Raw genomic sequence first — 19,276 nt, 5'->3', positions numbered from 1 at the left:
AAAATAACCCAACTCAACCAGGGCTTGAGTGGAACTAAAAATATCTTGTTGGCCCCAAGAACAGGACAATTTCACAGAAACCAGAGCTGAAATCGCACTGCTGTAATTAATGTATTTGTTCAGGCTTTTTTTTTTTTTTTTACAAAAGGGACAAAATCTCCAGCGAGAGATCCCCAGATGATGGGGAGGAGGCGGGCAAACCTGATAAAATAACACGCAAACCAATGCAGAAAATGAAAGGCAAAAATACTTGGAGCTCGATAGAGACAAGTTAATACAGCTGTCAAGTTGGTTCTTTCTAGAGAATGAATAGGCGGGATGCTGATGGCTGGGGGTATCAGGCTCATCAATTCTACTTGTTTTGTTCCCTGTCTCAATAACACTATAATTGCTGCATTCAGTATATGAACATTCGCAGCTGCCAGAAATCCCAATACCAGAATTCATTAGTGGCCTTTTTTCCCCCCTGCAAAATTCGTTCCTAGATAAAAATGTGATCAAAATAGCTTTCAAAGCACTTCGTTCTCTGCCTCTTGCAGAGCAAAGGGAGCGTGAGTACAGGTGGAAATATTCTGCTTCAAGTTTTGTAGGCTCCCCACGCCTGACACCAGAGCTGAAGATCAGAGCTTCTGCCGACCTAACGAAAAATTCACAGGACTAGGTAAAAATTTCATTGCAAGAAAGTGAGTCCTTTTGTTTAAAATCTGGAGGGGGCGGCATTCTAGAAATCAGTCCTAAGCCACTGTGGAACCTACCTATAATTCCAGATAAGAGAAGGGGGTCCTTATTATAGGCACCTGTTCATGCAGGTACAGTATGTGGCCGTTGGAGACAAGGGCGCCCATTCCGAGCAGGTTATAATTTTAATGGGTGGTGATAGCCTGTACACAGGTTTCACAAGGTCTGCTTACAAAATGTCTGTGAAGGTTCTCATTCACACAGGTCATGGTTTATCAGTAGTCAGAATGACTGGACTTTCTTAATTTTTTTCTTAATTAGAATGAATTGTACAAGAAACCTCTGCCATTAAATACTGGTAATTCATGCTTCAGTCAGCATAATCTGTTTATCATAATCAGCACGAGATCAAATGTTGATTGCATATTGCATGACTGATGCTATTAGGTAATGATTAAATTGCTTCGGGAGAGGTGTTAGAACAGCATTGTAAGTGGCAGACATTAGATGTTGCTCCCCTCTGCCTCTATTCAAGCTCCATTTGACAAAAATTGCTTTTTTTCCACAAAGTCTTTCTCTGTGTGAAATTGGAAAAACAAAGCATGAATGCAGATGGAGAGTGCAATAGCTATGGTCTGCCACCTACAATACTGTTCTAACACCTCTCCCGAGGCAGTTTAATCACACCTAATAGCTTCAGTTGCGCAAATTGTAACCAACATCTTACCTCTATGAGTTCCTTGACCTCGTGTTGATTAAATAGATTATGCTGACTGAAACATGAGCCACCAGTGTTTAATGCCGGAGCTTTATTGTGCGAGTCATTCTAATTAAGGAAGCCAGTCAGATCACTAGCAAAATGTTCAGTACAGTTGCTCTGACTTATTACTACTGGGATATGGGATGAGGACATCAAGAACTCCTATCGGGAGTTTGATGGTGTCAAGAAGCACCTTGAAAGGAGCCTCCTTTTAATATTTCAGCCACTGCTCCTGTGCCCTCTAAAATATACCCAGGAGTCTTGAGACAAGTGCTTTACAGCTAATCCAGCTGTGAGTAAAAGCACACATGGCTGGAAGCATGCATATTTTATGCTGCCATTTCCAGCAAGCATGCAGTGTTGTCAGCAGGAATGGTGTCACATGAAAGGGTCTCTCTGAGACTCCAGACCTCCATAGGCTTATACTGGTAGGGCTGCATGTCATAATAACGGTATGACTTTACCCCTTGTCATGTATTTACACCACGTTTGTCCTTCCATCACTAAGATATGTCTAATTGAGTTTAAGTGAAAAGTTAATTTTCTGATTGAAAAGTGGTAAAAAAAAAAAATTGCATGCAGATTGCATCATCCGACTCACTTGACATTTGACGTTTTAGGAGCCCTCTGTGTCCACTGTCTAATTGTAACCCCTGCACCAGAAGGAGTGCACCTCTCAGAGATGCCACCTGTGGAGGTCATAGGCTGAATGGTGTGCCCCTGCCCTCTGGGCTATTTGGATGGGCCATGAAACTTTTTGCATGGTCTTCTTTCCCATTTCAACGCTAAGACGTCCATAGACATGTTACATAAAGCAGAAGGTAACCGGCCAATCTAAGGACAGTCCTATTGAAGCGCGTATTTCAAAAACGACATGCAAAGTCCAAAATGGTTGCAATCTTGTAGACCAGGGATCAGCAACCTTGGCACTCCAGCTGTTGTGAAACTACAATTCCCAGTATCCAACATTCATTTCTGTGAGAGTTCTAAGAAGAACAGAGAAAGTATGCATGGTCGGGGTTGTAGTTTCACAACTTCTGGAGTGCCGGAGGTTGCCTACCCCTGTTGTAGACCATAAATGAGTTGTAGGTCCATGATTATGCACTTGCAGGTTAAAGGGGTTTTCCTGGGATTTTGATACTGCTGGCCTATCCTCTGGATAGGTCATCGCTATCTGATTGATGGGGGTCCAACACCAGGAACCCCGTCGATCAGCTGTTTGAGAAGGCACCAGCACTCTTGTGAGCGCCAAGGCCTTCTCTGGGCTCACCAAGCACAGCACCGTACATTGTATAGCGGTTGTACTTAGTATTGTGCTCAGCCGGTGCCTTCTCAAACAGCTGATCGGTGGGGGTCCTGGGTGTCAGACCCCCACCAATCAGATCAGACCATCGATCCTGAGGATAGGTCATCAGTATCAAAATCCCATAAAACCCCTTTAAATGTGGCCAATACCTTCAAAAGCTATTGGCCGAATGCTCGCTCAACCGACAACTACTCCTCCTGATTCTCCAAAACACATGCACACTGGCCAAGCATGCATGTGTTTTCAATGAAAACAGAGGAGAAAACTGCTGGCCAAGCGCCTCTTATTTCCTGCCAGAGCAAAAGGATTGGGTGTTCAGATTCAACTTGCCGGGCGATTCTTACCTATGACGTTATCTCTTCTACAACTCCCAATGTTACAATGCATTGGATGCAATGACCCAAGCAATGTAGCAAGTGGACTGACAAACCATCAGTTTATTCAGGTTGTCATGTTATTCACGGCCAAAATATCACGACCAGTTGCAAATGAATGGACGACAAAAACCACCAGTCACACTGCGGCCCCACAGGTCAATGGAAATCCTCACCATAGAACATTGCAGAGTCAACATCTACACGAAGGAGTCCCTCATCCATTGTATTAGACAAAAACAGCAAAAGCAACGCATATAATCTAGCAAATCAGGACATGCATGAATGAGCATCATGGAATGACAAGGAAGGATATGCACTTACCCTGTGAGCACCACTACGAAGTCCATGACGTTCCAGCCGTTCCGGAGGTATGAGCCTTTATGAAACACAAAGCCTAAGGCGATGATCTTGATGCCAGCTTCAAAACAGAATATGCCAATAAAATAGGGCTCTGTATCATCCTGCAAAGAGAAAAAGCAACTTGGATTAAAGAGATTATAATATTTAAAGGGATATTGCTTTAAAGCAGGCATGCTCAACCTGTGGCCCCCCAGCTGTTGCAAAACTACAACTCCCAGCATGCCCGAACAGCCTACAGCAGGGCATTGTGGGAGTTGTAGTTTTACAACAGCTGGAGGGCCGCAGGTTGAGCATGCCTGCTTTAAAGGGATAGTTGTCTTAAAGGGGAGGTCACAGTTTTTGTTTACTTTATCCTCACCGCTCCCTTCGGTTCAATGGCTCCCGGCTGTCTTCACTGCACTTCCGGCCTCTGCCTGTCAACTTCCACATGGATGGAGTCACAGGCGCTGCTACAGCTTCAGCAATGAAGTGCCACCAAGCGGTGCGTGACCCAGCAGTGGCATGCCACTTAAGAGCACGTCACCGCTAAAGACAGTCATTGACAGGAAGGCACCAGAGGTGCAGAAATTGACAGGAAGGCACCAGAGGTGCAATGAAGACCGCCTGGGGGCCATAGAGTGGCGAGTAGAAGATAACTATAGATCTCTTCACATGTACCACTGCGGCAAAGGGAGGCATTGAAGAAAAATCTTGGACAACCCCTTTAAAGTAATTTGCAGTGTAAAAAAATACATTGCTCATCAGTTCTGCCCTTGGTGCAGCTAGGATCTAGACCAAGGATGCTCAACCTGCGGCCCTCCAGCCGTTGTAAAACTACAACTCCCACAATGCCCTTCTGTAGGCTGTCAGGGAATGATGGGAGTTGTAGTTTTGCAACAGCTGGAGGGCCGCAGGTTGAGCATGCCTGATCTAGACGGAATCAGTCTCCTTCCCTCTCTGTCATCTCACAGTATTCTTACTTCCCCTGCTGGAAGTGTCTTCTCAGCCGTATTTATTTATTATATTCCGCAGCGTATTACAAACGTCACACTGTCCCCAAGGGGGCTCACAATCTAAGGTCCCTATCAGGATGTCTTCTTTGGAGTGTGGGAGGAAACCCACGCAAACACGAGGAGAACATACAAACTCCATGCAGATGTTTTCCTTGGTCAGATTTGAACCTAGGACCCCAGCGCTGCAAGGCACCAGTGCTGACCACTGAGCCACCATGCTGCCCTGCTCCTTCACTGACCATTTCTATTGGCTGCGGCGCAGCAAGCAGAGGGTCACTGTGTAGAGACCTGGCTGTGGGGAGAGTGTGCATTCAAACTGCAATACACACAGAATACCAGGTGGGGCGCCATTCTATGAAAGCAGCTGTCATAACTTTCACAGCATGAACAACATGAATTTATTATTTTTTAGGACAATCCATTTAAAGGGGCAAGTGCAATGCGTAAAAAAAATACTAACAGTAATACAATGTGCATTACACAGCGCCATCACATACAGTTATTTAATCAGAAACCAAAGTGGGAACGGACCGGCAGGTTGCTCATATTTCACATTTCATTTTTAATTGCAGTACCGTTGGTGACCACACGGAGTGCTGTTATGAGTAATGAGATCTATGAGTAACAGGAAGCGCAAAGCACCTTCCTGTAGACAGATGCAGTGCAATATTTTATAGCACCACCTAGTGGTAGAAAACCCACAATAGCAATATCCATGTTTAGACGCACAGAGTACATGTAGGCACTAGTAAAGGTATCTGATTTCTACTGTAAAATCTGTATTTATGGGCAATTTTCTATATATAATGCAAAATGATCCTGATCAGCAATAAACATCTGATACGCTGCAGTATTGATCGTAGCCACTATTCGGGAAAGCCTCTAGGCCAGTCAGGCCCTACCATGGCCAATGATGGTTTAGGTATACGATGCATATAGGAACACATGCAATCTCAGCACAACACTGAAGGATTCAGTCACTTCCGAATATTTGCAAGGCCATAATCGTCGGATTTGACAATTATACCCTGGCTAATGAACGTATCTGCATCTCGGCCATAACGCTGAGCGTCCCCCTGAAATTAACGACGCTCGTCGCTGACTCACAGGATCTGAGAAGTCGCCTCCCCTTCATTTCGAAGAAGTATTTATAGACTTTCACTTTTAAGAATGGGAGTAGAGGAGGAAACTATCAATGGCGCTCTCTTTATTTAGGCTGTGTCGGTCTAAAAATAAGACTGGAACTGTCCATAGACAGTGGCGTCCATCAAACTCTGGGTTTGTGCAATTGTATTTCTTCTGGGGGATAAGCGGTGTAAGAGGGGTGGCTGCTTATCTTTCTTATCCTATGCTGACCGTGCGATGCATGATATTAGGGCTGTCTGTGTGGTTGAAAAATATAAGAATTTGCCGTGCAATAGTCCTAAAACCTGGGACTGTGACGTTGGGTGCGGTACAGTAACACGTCCCCAAGCGCTGGTGGAGCAACTGTAAAGAGGGACTGCACCTCATGTTGAAGGGTCTTTTTTACATAGCTTTAGGGCATAACGATTGACCATAGCATTTGTCAGCATGATCAACCCTATTAAACCAGGCAGGGTTGATCATGGTGACACAAACGATACCCTGATTTCCCGAGAAAGCACTTTTTTTTTATATGTAAATGTGCTTACTGGAGCACCCAGGAGCCGGCCACAGCCCTCAGAGCACCAATCAGTAACACCCCTACAGCTTTAGTCCCTGGATTGACAGAGCTAAACCTCTTGTCCAGCCCTTTCTTTTTGCGCCTGCGCAGTATCTCCCGATCTCAGCCCTTGCAGTGGATCTGCTGCTGCTGCTCTACAAGCAGCCCAGATTCTAACTGAGCAAGCGCCGAGACTGGGAGGCACAGCGCTTGCTCAGTTGGAAATCTGTGCTGCTTGGAGAGCAGCAGCAGCAGATCCACTGCACAAGTGCTGAGACCTGGAAGAACAGCTCAGGCGCAAGAATACGGGACTGTACAGAGATTTCTAGCCCTGTTTATCCAGGGGAAGAGGGAACGGGCTAAAGCTGTAGGCAGACATACATAATCTGGGCACTGGTTTTGCGACATGCCCCCATTGTCTGAGATGAGACAACGCCTTTAAATAGCGTAAGTTCAATTTATAAAGCAAAGAAAAACGAATGTCCGTATGGCGCTCACCAATAAAATCCCACTTCTTACTTAATTAAATCCATAAAAATCTTCACAGACGCATGGACCGGCACAATTTTATTGGCGAGTGCCATAAGGACATTTGTTTTTCTTCCTCTGCTAGATGTGCAATCGGTTAAAGGACCAGTGCATGGGGGATGAACAATCATTGCTACGATCATTCGTCCCCTACATAGTTCGATCACCTGAGCCCCTTTCCTATTGGTTGTATGAACCTGCACAGCCTTCCCTATGCAGAATCCCAGCAATATTAGAAAATAGGCGAGGGGGAAACGGCCGGAGGGTCATACCCCTCCTATGGGAAATGGGAACGGGCGTGGGGTGGCAGCAATAGACAGTACGGACAAGAGACTAGCTCCACAGGTAAGTCCCTCGGCCTGGAAGCGCGCGGGTTAAGGATTTCATTACTCGCAGCTCTCAAGTTTATTAATCACGTTATTGCTTTGCCATGCCCTGACTGTTTCTCCCCCTGCAGGGAAAGGGTTAATGCAATTTGCGGCTCCGCTGAAATGAAAGCCTCTGTAAGAGGTTCAGGCGTGATGGGAAGGAGCTGTTTTCTTCTAGAGGAACTTTATATCAGAAGGTAATTTGTGACTGTTTTAAGTGGCTGTGGCGGGGATGAAACCCACAAGCTATTAGCTAAAGAAGAAAAACGAAAAAAAAAAAAAGAAAAGATAGCTTTTATGTTCAGAGCGAAAGCTCACGTGTTCCGGCGAAAGAGGGGAGGTTCCAATTGTGTGTCAGAGGAGACAGCATGGACAATTCCTTTAAACTGGTTTCCGATGGTCCAGGTTTCCCAATGGGACACTTCACCAGATCCAAGGCTCCACTGATCTTGGGAGACCCTGGGGCAATCTGTGTGAACATGATCTGTGGAGGCCTGACTCCCAGCACTCCCACCGATCATCTAGTGATAGATGAGGCCTCCTCACAGCATACCATGCACAGCGCCATTCATTGTATAGTGGCTGTGCTTGGTATTGCAGCTTGAATGGGACCGAGTTACTCTTCCTAGGCCGATGTGGCGTCACTGGGCTAAAATAGCGCCGCGGCCTCTTCAGGAGTTGGACCACTGCCAATCAGATAGGCCATCAAAATTGAACTCCCAGAAAACTCCTTTAAAGGGCATCTGTCAGCAGTTTTGTCCCTATGACACTGGCTGACCTGTTACATGGGCGCTTGGCAGCTGAAGACATCTGTGTTGGTCCCATGTTCCTATGTGCCCGCATTGCTGAGAAAAGTGATGTTTTACTATATGCAAATGAGCCTCTAGGAGCAATGGGGGCGTTACCATTACACTTAGAGGCTCCGCTCTCTCTGCAACTGCTGTGCTCTCTGCACTTTGATTGACAGGGCTGGGTGTGATGACATTTACACTGCCTGGCCCTGACTTCACCTAAAGTGCAGAGGGTGCAGCAGTTGCAGAGGAGCTGAGCCTCCCGGGTGTCGGTCCCCCACCGATCAGATGCCATAAAAAAAATAAAAAATATCGGAAAACCCCTTTAAAGGGGTTGTCTCACTTCAGCAAATGGCATTTATCATGTAGAGAAAGTGTATACAAGGCGCTTCCTAATGTATTGTGATTCTCCATATTGCCTCCTTTGCCGGCTGGATTCATTTTTCCATTACATAATACACTGCTCGTTTCCATGGTCTCGACCACCCTCCAATCCATCAGTGGTGGTCGTGTTTGCACACTAATAGGAAAAAGAGTTGACCTCTCTAGTGGACAGTGGGACCGCACATAGGCCTTTTCTTATAGTGTGCAAGCACGACCACCGCTGATGGATTGCAGGGTGGTCATAGCCATGGAAATGAGTAGTGTATAATGCAATGGAAAAATGAATCCAGCCAGCAAAGCAGGCAATATGGAGAATCACAATACATTAGTAAGGGCCTTGTATTAACTTCCTCTACATAATAAATGCTATTTGCTAAATTGAGACAACCCCTTTAAGGCTCCTTTTGAATGACTGCAAGCAGAGATGTTGAGATTGAGAATCGTGAGGAACGGATAAAGAAATCATACCCGCATGCTGCAGAAAAAAATGTACGTGAAAATCTGACCAGAGACATGGATTTTGGAGAAAATCTGCATGTAACGTATTCAGATGTTGCAGGAAATCCGCCATGGATTTTGTTATCTGCATGTGCTAAAATTTCTCCTTTACGCATCTCGCCAAAAAGGTCGCTGCGGCAAAATCTACATGAGATCCATTCGGATTTTGCTGCGGATCCTCCATATATTACACCCTCTATACATTGCAATTCGTGCTGACAATCTGCAGCGCGATTCTTTTCCCTCTCCGATTTTTTCCCCACGTGTACCGTCCTGTCATACGCAGCAGATACGCAGCGCAGAATCCGCACCACAAATCCGCAGTGTCTGAACTCAGCCTAATACCCCTTTCAATGGTTGCAGCAACGTTATAGGCAAAATATTGAGTCGTTTTATTTTTCACTCATGAGAATATAAAAATGAGCGGAATATTTGCAAACCCGTAATTATGAACAAGGATCTAATACGCCCCAAAATTTCTACCATATCAGCATCAGATCCCTCGGCGGAGGTTTTTCACGAGACCCGGCGACTCTAATAACCGTATGTTATTTTGCACGGCACTTAATGATTAACCTGAGTTCCTGACCAAAGTACCACCTGCTGCTGCGGGAGGAATATTTTGGTGCAAGCACAAAACAGGGCAGCGACGCGGCGGTACATTTCAATGCAGATATTTTCATTCCACGAGATGAGTCAGATGATGACGGCCCTATCGGAAGCGTTCTTGTCATTCAGAGCGTGGCACAGCGGGGGTTCAAGTGCTAATCCAATTAATGGCGAATCGCTCTCTTTTTCGTAAAAAAGCGACAGCTTTGGGGTTTTCCTTCTCCTTGAGCCCATATAACAGATTGTTCTCTGTAATAACCGAGCTGACAATGCTAATCAAACAGCGGAAATTCTTCGTTTTTTCTTTTGTCGCAGTCAGAATACCCATGTGGCTCGAGAACCCTATTAAAATCCGCTTCTCGTTCCGTGTTCAGTTGTTTAGCTGTAGACCTAAGATGCCGCCATCATCTGCTACATGGATACGGCTGGCATAATGCTGGAGAGGACTGCACATGGACTGTTTCTTGGGTACGGTAATGGGCGCTGCCTTTGCTCCGTCCTATCTTACTAATCACTCACCCAGTGACCATACATTGCAGTTGGTAAATTAGGGGCATGTAAGCTCCGCGCCAAAACACCAAACACCATCTGGGACTACCCTACACTGGGTGGGGCTTATGCGAGTCCCACCCCCTTTCTGCCCAAATTTGGCAGGACCGTCTCTGAAAATTAGGGACAATCCTTTCAAATTTTGGATGTTGGCCACTATGACTTCCTACCGTCTACGCCGAAAGCCGCACTACGATTGGGTGCGCTCACCCAAAAAAAGTCCAATTAGTGGGGGTATGACCAGGGGTGCACCACCAATGTGGCCAGGTCAGGCAGCACCAGGAAGGGGCAAGTAGGGGGCAGCAGAAGGGCCATGGGCAATGAGCGCTTTCATTGTGGCAAAGGGGTTAGGTTAAGAAATTGACATTGCGGGAGGGGCGATGTTTCCGTTTTCGCCTCAGGCAGCAGAAAGGCTGGGTGCACCCCTGGGTATGACCCTAGTGGCAGTCACCATTGCTCTCGGTGTTCACTTAAAGGGATCCTCCAGGACTAGAACACTTAGGTTAGGCCGTCAATATCAAATCGGTTGGGGCCTGACTCTGGCCACCCCCAACGATCAGCTGATTGAAGGGATTTGGTGCTACAGCGTCACAGCGCCATGCTTTTGTTAGTGGCTGTGCCCAGTATTACAACTCCTGCAGCTCCGGACTGGGCTGCAGTACCAGGTACAGCCACTACTGACTGCACGGCGCTGTGCCTGGTTGAAGGGGACGCTGGAGCTTCAAGGCCATCGGCATCGGGGATGCCAAGTCAGGCACCCAAAAATGTGATATTGATGGCACATCCTAAGGATAGACCACTTATCAGCTCTGAATAGAGACGGAGACCCCCCAATTTTTACACTCATTGAGAGTTGCATTGGTTAGATGTCATTTTTTTATACACAAAAAAGGGTCTCAATAGCTAAAAAAAAATCAATATCATCTCCCTATCAATGGTGCTGGGACTCCCAGCTGTGACCCTTAGACCGATTCCTCCCCCTGCATAGGAGAGCCCTACATATGTTCAGGCCACATAATAGCAAAGGGGATGGAACCACGTACAACTGGGCCACCACCTTCCATTGGACCCGCTCCATCTCAACCGTACGCCATTGCAGAAAATATCCCTTTAATTGCCTCAACAGACGTGCCTATTGATGCAATACCTTTGTATGACTGGACTGCCCTATGTCTGATCTCTACCGCCAGAAGGTTTTGGTTGCACGTTCAAAACGGCTGCCTATCTTCATGGTACCACACCCCACCCAGGAGGATTTTTTGGGTCACCTTTCGTGAATTTTGTGACTCCCAGATTTTCTCCCTCCGGTCTCTTCTTCACCTGACGGCAGCCTGTTTTTTTCTGCAGACGCTGCTCTTTGCTCTTTTACAGTCCTGTAGTTTTGCAGACAGACATGCTGTGACAACAGGGTGACACCGGCTGTACGCAGGAGGAGGAAAAGCGCCATCGAAAGCCTGAAGAACGAGCCTACCCTAAGAGCTGGATCACACACAGCACTGGTAACGTATATTAAAGGGGTCTAAATGGACTTTAACTACTGATAACCTATAGGTCATCAATACTTGACTGTTGGGGGCCGACTCCTGACAGCCCTGGCAATCAGCTGTCGGACGGGGACCACGGAGCTTGGGCGCGTGCTGCAGCCTCTTCCTCATTCATTGGTCACAAGTGAGCTGCAATACCAAGCATGCCCACTATAGAATGGGTGGCGCTATGAAAAGGCTGCAGCGATCCTCCGAGTGCTGAGACCCCTTTAAACAAATGATCACCAGGGGTGCCTGGAGTTGGACCCCCGCCGATCTGAAAAAAAAGCCAGGCGATGAATGGAGCTGTGTGCTCTCCTTCACTTCAAGGGCCCCGTTCTGGAGCTAGGAGCGAGTCCCAGAGGTGGGACCTGCCCCTACCTGACATTATTGGCATATCCTAGCGATACACCATCAGTGCCTAAGATGGGGAAACCCCCTTTAAATACTGGGCTAGGGCAGCAAAGTGAATCTGCACCCTTGGTTCAGCCCCGTTCCTCGCAGCCCCTGGGCCCCAATGCAAAAATCTGTAACGGGGGCCTCCGCCTATCACGTACCATTTAAAATACCAGCTACCTCAGCACCCCTATAGCTACGCCCCTATTAAAGTAAGTGGCCTCCTGACATGCTTGCATGGGGCTGAAGTACTGCTTACTCTCAGATGCCCCTCCCCTTTTGAGCCCTCTTAGTCATTCCAGAGACCTGTTGGTCACATGACACACCGTTTCCCTGTCACTAACAGTTGGGGAGGAGCTAACATCACCTAATACTCTAATTGGCTCTTTCAGGGGTGTTTACTGGGTACCATTGCGCCCGCTGGTTCTGATAACACCATGTGACCCAGCGCAGAACATAAGGGGGTAAGGTCACATGACCCGTCCACACTTGTGGTAATTTTTCGGTATAACTTTGGTCCACATTTGCTAATAATGTTGTATTTTTATATGCTGAGGGTAGTTGGCGAGATCCACACTTAAAAGGCGTGCGTCACTTTTCAATTCCACACCATTTCTCCTCACATTCTTAATAAATGTGTCTTAAATTATGTCTCTCGGGAGGCCGCACCACGTCTTCTGTCAAATTTTAAAATTTGGCGAGTGAAGCGAAAAGCCCCCCAAAAATTGAGGAAATTTGGTGTAAACATTTTCACATTTGGCGAGTGAGCCGAAAAAGTCCCCAAAAATTGAAGAAATTTGGTGTAAACATTTTCAAATTTGGCGAGTGAGGCAAAAAGCCCCCAAAAATTTAGTAAATTTGGTGTAAACATTTTCAAATTTGACGAGTGAGGCGAAAATTCCCTAAAATTGAGTGAATTTGGTGTAAACATGTTCACATTGGCAGGTGAGGCCAAAAGTCGCCAACAACTGAGGAAATTTGGTGTAAACATTTTCAAATTTGGCGAGTGAGGCAACAAGTCCCCAGAAATTGAGCTAATTTGGTGTAAACATATTGGTAAATGTCCTAATTCTGTGGAAATTAAGAAGGAGACAGAGAATCACCAAAGCAGTCACCTACAGTTTCCGCAATGTCTGTCCATGGACATTCAGCTACTTTTCCCCTAAAACTGGAAGGGTTGCCCATAGCAACCAATCAGAATCTAGATTGCATTTTCCAGCTGCAGGTAAAAGATGTAAGCAGCGATGTGATTGGACAACGGCTCAGGCTTGATAGAGGAGGAACATGAAATGATAGGCTACACTGGATAAAGGGGGTGGAGCTGAGAAACTCCACCAATCAGGTCATTACTTTCATTTTCCAACCCTGCTAACAAATATGGCCACTGGGTTGCTTGCTGTAGGCCACGGGTCAGCAACCTCCGGCACTTCAGCTGTAGCTGTAAAACTACAACTCCCAACATGCAGCATGCATTTACTTCTATGGGAGTTTCAAGAAAGCCAAGCTATTGTGCATGCTGGGAATTGTAGTTTTACAACAGCTGGAGTGTCGTAAGTTGCTGAACTTACTAATGCGTATGTTGTAAATACATTGTATTTTGAGCTTCATTGCCTCGTCATTTTGACAATCCATGCTTGCTGTCAATGAATGGAAACATCATGCCCAACTTGGCACCGGTGCACAACTCGTTACAGCGTCCACTCACATCTAGTGCCTGTGTCGGTCAGACATGATGAGGACAGGTTTTCAGGCTCCAAAATAGAACATTACGTTCATTGACAGCAAGCAGAGATCTAGAAAATGGTGAAAACACAGCGTATATTAGGACAGAGCATAACTACATAAAGCCAGAAAGAGCACTAAGTAGCTGTGTTTAATGTGTCTGAGAGCCATAAAATAGACTCGCACATTCAGCACAGAGTATTTCAGGAGTGGAAAGCGGTACCCTATCTGCTCACATGATTATGTTTTAGAGGGTAGGACGGCATGTGGCGGGGCTAGTGTCTACATATGGAGATGCAAATGGAGACCCACTGGAGGCAACATACTGGGAATGGAAGAAGCAGGTCCCACAGCAGCACAGAGCACTTCAGGAGAGGAGTGTCTCGTTGGAGGCAGTACCCTGTCTGCTCACATGATTATGTTACAGCGGGCAGGGCGGTATGTGATGGGGACAGTGCCCCAATGAGCGTGGAGACACATTGGAGTTCACATACCATAACAGAAGTAGTAGGTGCCACAGCAGCACAGAGCACTTCAGGAGTGGTCTGATCTTTGGAAAGCAGTAGCCTGACAACTCCTATGACTATGTTATAGAGGGCAGAGCGGCATGTGACAGGGCAGTCTCAACCTGAAACCAATGGAATGGAAGCAGATGGTGTCTCAGCAGCACAGAGCACTTCAGAAGAGGAGTGGACTGATCTTTGGCAAGCAGCACCCTGACCACTCAAATTATTATGTTATAGAGGGTGGGACGGGGTGGTGTCTAGAGACCCACTGGAGGCAACATACTTGGAATGGAAGTAGGCGGTGCCACAGCAGCACAGAGCACTTCAGGAGAGGAGTAGTCTGGCCTTTGAAAAACAGAACCCTGACCACTCACATGACTATATAATAGAGGGTGGTGCAGCATGTGACAGGGCAGTGTCAGACTGAAGCCATATGGCAGACCACATGGAAAGAAAGTAGATGGTGTGTCAGCAGCACAGAGCACTTCAGGAGAGGAGTAGGAGGGTGTACTCACATGATTAGGGCAGGATGGTATGTGACAGGGACAGTGTCCCGATATTAAGATGAGAACAGAGACACTTGAGACGCCACATACTGCAATAGAAGTAGAAGGTGCCACAGCAGCACAGAGCACCTCAGGAGAGGTTTGAGAACCCTGACCGCTCTCATGACTATATTATAGAGGGCGGTGCAGCATGTCACAGGGCAGTGTCAGACTGAAGACACATGGCAGACCACAAGGAATGCAGGTAGATGGTGTCTCAGCAGCACAGAGCAATTCAGGAAAAGGAATGTGATCATCTTGTAGGGGCCAAAGATCTTGTATTGAAATAGGCAGTCTGACACCTGCAGAACTACAACCCCCACAAGCCTTCACTACCCAGAGGTGGAGCAGCCAGTTAGGAGCAGTGGAGCACTGCTCCCATCATCCGTCATGGTCTGCGCAGTGTTAAATGGTCTTATAACATTTCCTGTGACATTTCATAAGAGCAAATTAAATCTGGAGGCGAATGGTGGGAGCTGGTAGGATTACAGCGGAGCCCGGGCAGAAGATACTAGAACTGCGTGCCAGAGTCTTAGCCTGCCATTGTGGAACCATAAGTCCCAGCAATCCCTACCAAGCAGGCTGAGAAATGTCGCCAAGAGGAACAGTATGAGCCGCAAATTGTTGTGGGGGCTCCTTAGCAAAGATCAAAATGGGCCCCCATTGTGGTGCTGGGTCCTGTGGGCCTGGTTTTTGTCACCCCCTTCCTATGACCCCACTCCACCCCACACATGTCACACCTATGGATGAGAAGTAGTGCAGCAGGCTGCACTACTGAGGCAGAGGTGGTAACCTATACAGCACACTTAAAGGAGGTTCTCTAATTGTGTGTATAGAAAGCTCAATCATCATCTGCAACGGTGCTTCAATTCCTCACTGTTTTCAAGATCTCTGCTTGCTGTCAACAAATGCAAACCTTCCTGCTCTCTCTCAGACCCAGTCCTGCTTTCATAGCTTGCTTCAATTGTATCCAGTCATAGTAATCCTCTGTGAACTGATACAATGTTGCCAATGATCAGGACACAGGACACATCTGCTCCGATCCTTTCCGGAAAGACACGTTGGCGCATATGTCATGCGATGAAAATAAACGGCGCCCGTCAAAGGATGATTTTAGGTCCTGCATGAATGAATGATGCGATCACTCAAAAAAGGAGCATGGTTTTAAGCCTCTTAAATCAATAAAGAATGCTTCCATTCCCTGAAGGCAAGCAGAGGTCTTGAAAATGGAGCAATGAGGGAGGGGGGAAAAAAACCTGCGCTACTTTATAACACCTGACGCATTAAACATTGTTGAGCTAGTAAAAAAGCAGGTCCGCCCAGATTGGGGAACTACAACTCCAAGCATGCAACGTACAGGCTGAGCATCCTGGGGGAGTTGTATGACGACTGCAGAGCCACACGTTGCAGACAAAGAGCAAGATTGAAAATAAACGACAATTTTAGGTCCTGCATAAATGATGAGATTACCCAAAAAAGGAGCCCGGTTTTCAGCCTCTGAAAGCAATCAAGAATGCTTCCATTCACTGAAAGCTAGCAGAGATCCTGAAAACTGAGCAAAAATGAGAAAATGAAATACAAGAATGGAAAAAAATGTTTTTTTTAAACCTGCACTATTTTAGGACACATTTGCCAGACCTCACACATTGAACATTGCAGAGCTGCTAAAAAGCAGGTCCGCACAGATTGGAGAACTACAACTCCAAGCATGCAACGTACATGCAAAGCCTCCTTGGGGGGGGGGGGGGTCGTGCGACGACTGCCGAACCACAAGTTAGATATTAGCTCAGATTTCCTCACATGTTCATGTCTAACAAGACCCGACCAATGGACCATACGTCTGAATTCGGACTTGATCCCCTCCCAACAGCGGCAGAACAAAGGGTTAACGTTCCGGCTACACGGCGACGCGTTGTGCAACATCTGACATAATGTATTTCAATGGTGTCGCAATGCAACGTGCTACTTTTGCGACTGGGCAACTTTCTTTCGCCGCGTATCTGGACCCTAATGATTTACAGCCAAACATTGTTGCAACAAAGCAGCGCCGCAGCAGCAGCTCTGGCTGATTTCTATACCCTCTTTTTTCAATGGAACCGATCAGCTCCCTGGTTCGACAATCCTACGATTCATGAAGAGACACGAATTACCTGAAAGCGATTATGACGGGCGGACTTCCCCTTTAAGTTAGGAGTTCCCCTTTAAGTTAGGAGTTCCCCTTTAAGTCAGAAATCCCTCATTTATTCGGGTGTATATATGACTCATATTGCTAGGCTGTAACATGTCGTTATGGCACCCACTCATGCATGGCTCTTTTCTTGTCCCAGTAGGATGAATATGTTGCACGGGTCATTTCGTATGCCACATGTTTGCGCCTTTTTTTTAAGATGGCGGCCATGCAGAAAAGCTCGGACAAGGCACAAATGTGCTCCATGCGCCTTAGGCCTCATGCACACGACCGTATGTATTTTGCGGTCCGCAAAAAACGAATCTGCAAAAAATACGGATGACATACATGTGCATTCCGTATTTTTTGCGGAACGGCCCCTAATAGAACAGTACTATCTTCGTCCGTAACGCGGACAATAATAGGACATGTTCTATATTTTTGCGGAACGTAAATACGGACATACGGAAATGGAATGCACGCGGAGTACTTTCCGTTGTTTATGCGGACCTATTGAAATTTATGGTTCCGTATACGGTCCGCAAAAAAAAAACGGAATGAAAATACGTTCTTGGGCATGAGGCCTTAGGAGAATAATGCCCGCCATTGTGACTACTTTATAACATGGCAGATGCCTAGGTCGAAGCACGTGCCCCATGGTCCCAAACAGCGACAACTCCGACTACATGGTGACCAGCCAAATGTCCACTTACCAGTCTCTCTGACATGTCGGTTTTGTCGTGTTCCGGCAAATGTTGCTCCAGCGCCAGCACGATGCAGTTGGCGATGATGGTGGCTAAAATCATATATTCGAATGGAGTAAGAAGAGTTAAGGAAATGAGAGGACATCGAGAGCAGCAAGACATGTCGTGGACTTACAGCGGGGACCATAGGGACTGGGAAGGGCCATAGGGACTGGGAACAGTCACAGTGACTGGGAAGAGCCATAGGGACTGGGAACAGCCACAGGGACTGAGAAGGGCCACAGGGACAGGGAAGGGCCATAGGGACTGGGAAGAACCATAGGGACTGGGAAGGGCCATAGGGACTGGGAAGGGCCATAGGGACTGGGAAGAGCCATGGGGACTGGGAAGGGCCACGGGGACTGGGAACAGTCACAGGGACTGGGAAGAGCCATAGGGACTGGGAAGAGCCATAGGGACTGGGAAGAGCCATAGGGACTGGGAAGAGCCACAGGGACTGGGAAGGGCCATAGGGACTGGAAAGGGCCATAGGGACTGGAAAGGGCCATAGGGACTGGGAAGAGCCATAGGGACTGGGAAGAGCCATAGGGACTGGGAAGGGCCATAGGGACTGGGAAGGGCCATAGGGACTAGGAAGGGCCATAGGGACTGGGAAGAGCCATAGGGACTGGGAAGAGCCATAGGGACTGGGAAGGGCCATAGGGACTGGGAAGAGCCTTAGTGACTGGGAACAGCCACAGGGACTGGGAAGGGCCATAGGGACTGGGAAGAGCCATAGGGACTGGGAAGAGCCATAGGGACTAGTAAGGGCCATAGGGACTGGGAAGAGCCACAGGGACTGGGAAGAGCCATAGGGACTAGGAAGGGCCATAGGGACTGGGAAGAGCCACAGGGACTGGGAAGGGCCACAAGGACTGGGAAGGGCCATAGGGACTGGGAAGAGCCATAGGGACTGGGAAGGGCCCTAGGGACTGGGAAGAGCCACAGGGACTGGGAAGAGCCACAGGGACTGGGAAGAACCATAGGGAAGGGGAAGTCAAATGTCAAGGGGATGGATTTTAGGTGTTTTCCCCTTTAACAGGGTTGGGAGCCCCCTGTATTAGTATCCCTGGACTTTGGCACCATTGTCAATATCAACGCCTGTACGTTACCTCACATAATGAACGGTCACGTTGAGGGAAATGGACTTTATCCTTTCTAATGATGGGAAAATCAAGGTACATAGCAACGGCGGCGTCAGATAGCGTCCCACAGAACCCCCACTCTCCGTCACCGCTGAACTCTGTAAATTATATTCAGTCTGTACAATGATGGGAGTCGGAGTAGGCGGAGACTGGTAACTCCTCAACTCCTGTATATTACTTCCATGCCACCCTATGAAATACAATGCTATCTGTCTATCTATCTATGTAACATTAGATAATATTATATTATATTTCACTTCATTATACTATAGTGTATTATTATACCGCACTATATTAAACAATATAATGCACTGTACTACTATACCGCACACCATATCGTACTATACTGTACCATGCTATATTACATCGTATTATACCTCATTATGCAATAAGATGTTATCGAGCATGGTATATTATATAATGTCGTATAATACTATACCATATGAACTGCACTGTGCCATATTAATCTGTTATGCAATATTACATATATAAATAGGACATATTGCTTTATACTATATTATACTACATGTTGTAAAGCACTTTGTCATACAATATACTGCCATACTATGTCATACTAACCACGCCATGCCGTACTATACCATATAGTACGCTATAGCAGTAACATATTGTATATTACATTACTTT

General features: G+C 46.8%; 1 protein-coding gene across 2 annotated transcripts in view; it reads right to left on the bottom strand.

The window, feature by feature from the left end:
* Positions 1 to 19,276, bottom strand: part of CACNA1B (calcium voltage-gated channel subunit alpha1 B) — a 277,505-nt gene that overhangs the window by 232,680 nt on the left and 25,549 nt on the right. The window contains exons 4-5 of one of the 2 annotated variants that reach the window (XM_040442806.1): positions 17,457 to 17,562; positions 3,443 to 3,582 (exon numbers count right to left, since the gene is read on the bottom strand). In XM_040442806.1, coding sequence (XP_040298740.1) covers positions 3,443 to 3,582; positions 17,457 to 17,562 — 246 coding nt within the window. The remainder of the gene's footprint in view (positions 1 to 3,442; positions 3,583 to 17,456; positions 17,563 to 19,276) is intronic. The other variant, XM_040442805.1, reaches the window with a different exon arrangement.

The sequence above is a fragment of the Bufo bufo genome, chromosome 8, assembly GCF_905171765.1.
Source record: "Bufo bufo chromosome 8, aBufBuf1.1, whole genome shotgun sequence".
NCBI lineage: Eukaryota > Metazoa > Chordata > Amphibia > Anura > Bufonidae > Bufo > Bufo bufo.
Note: the sequence above shows the minus strand (reverse complement) of the source record. Positions and strands in the feature narration are given on the sequence as shown.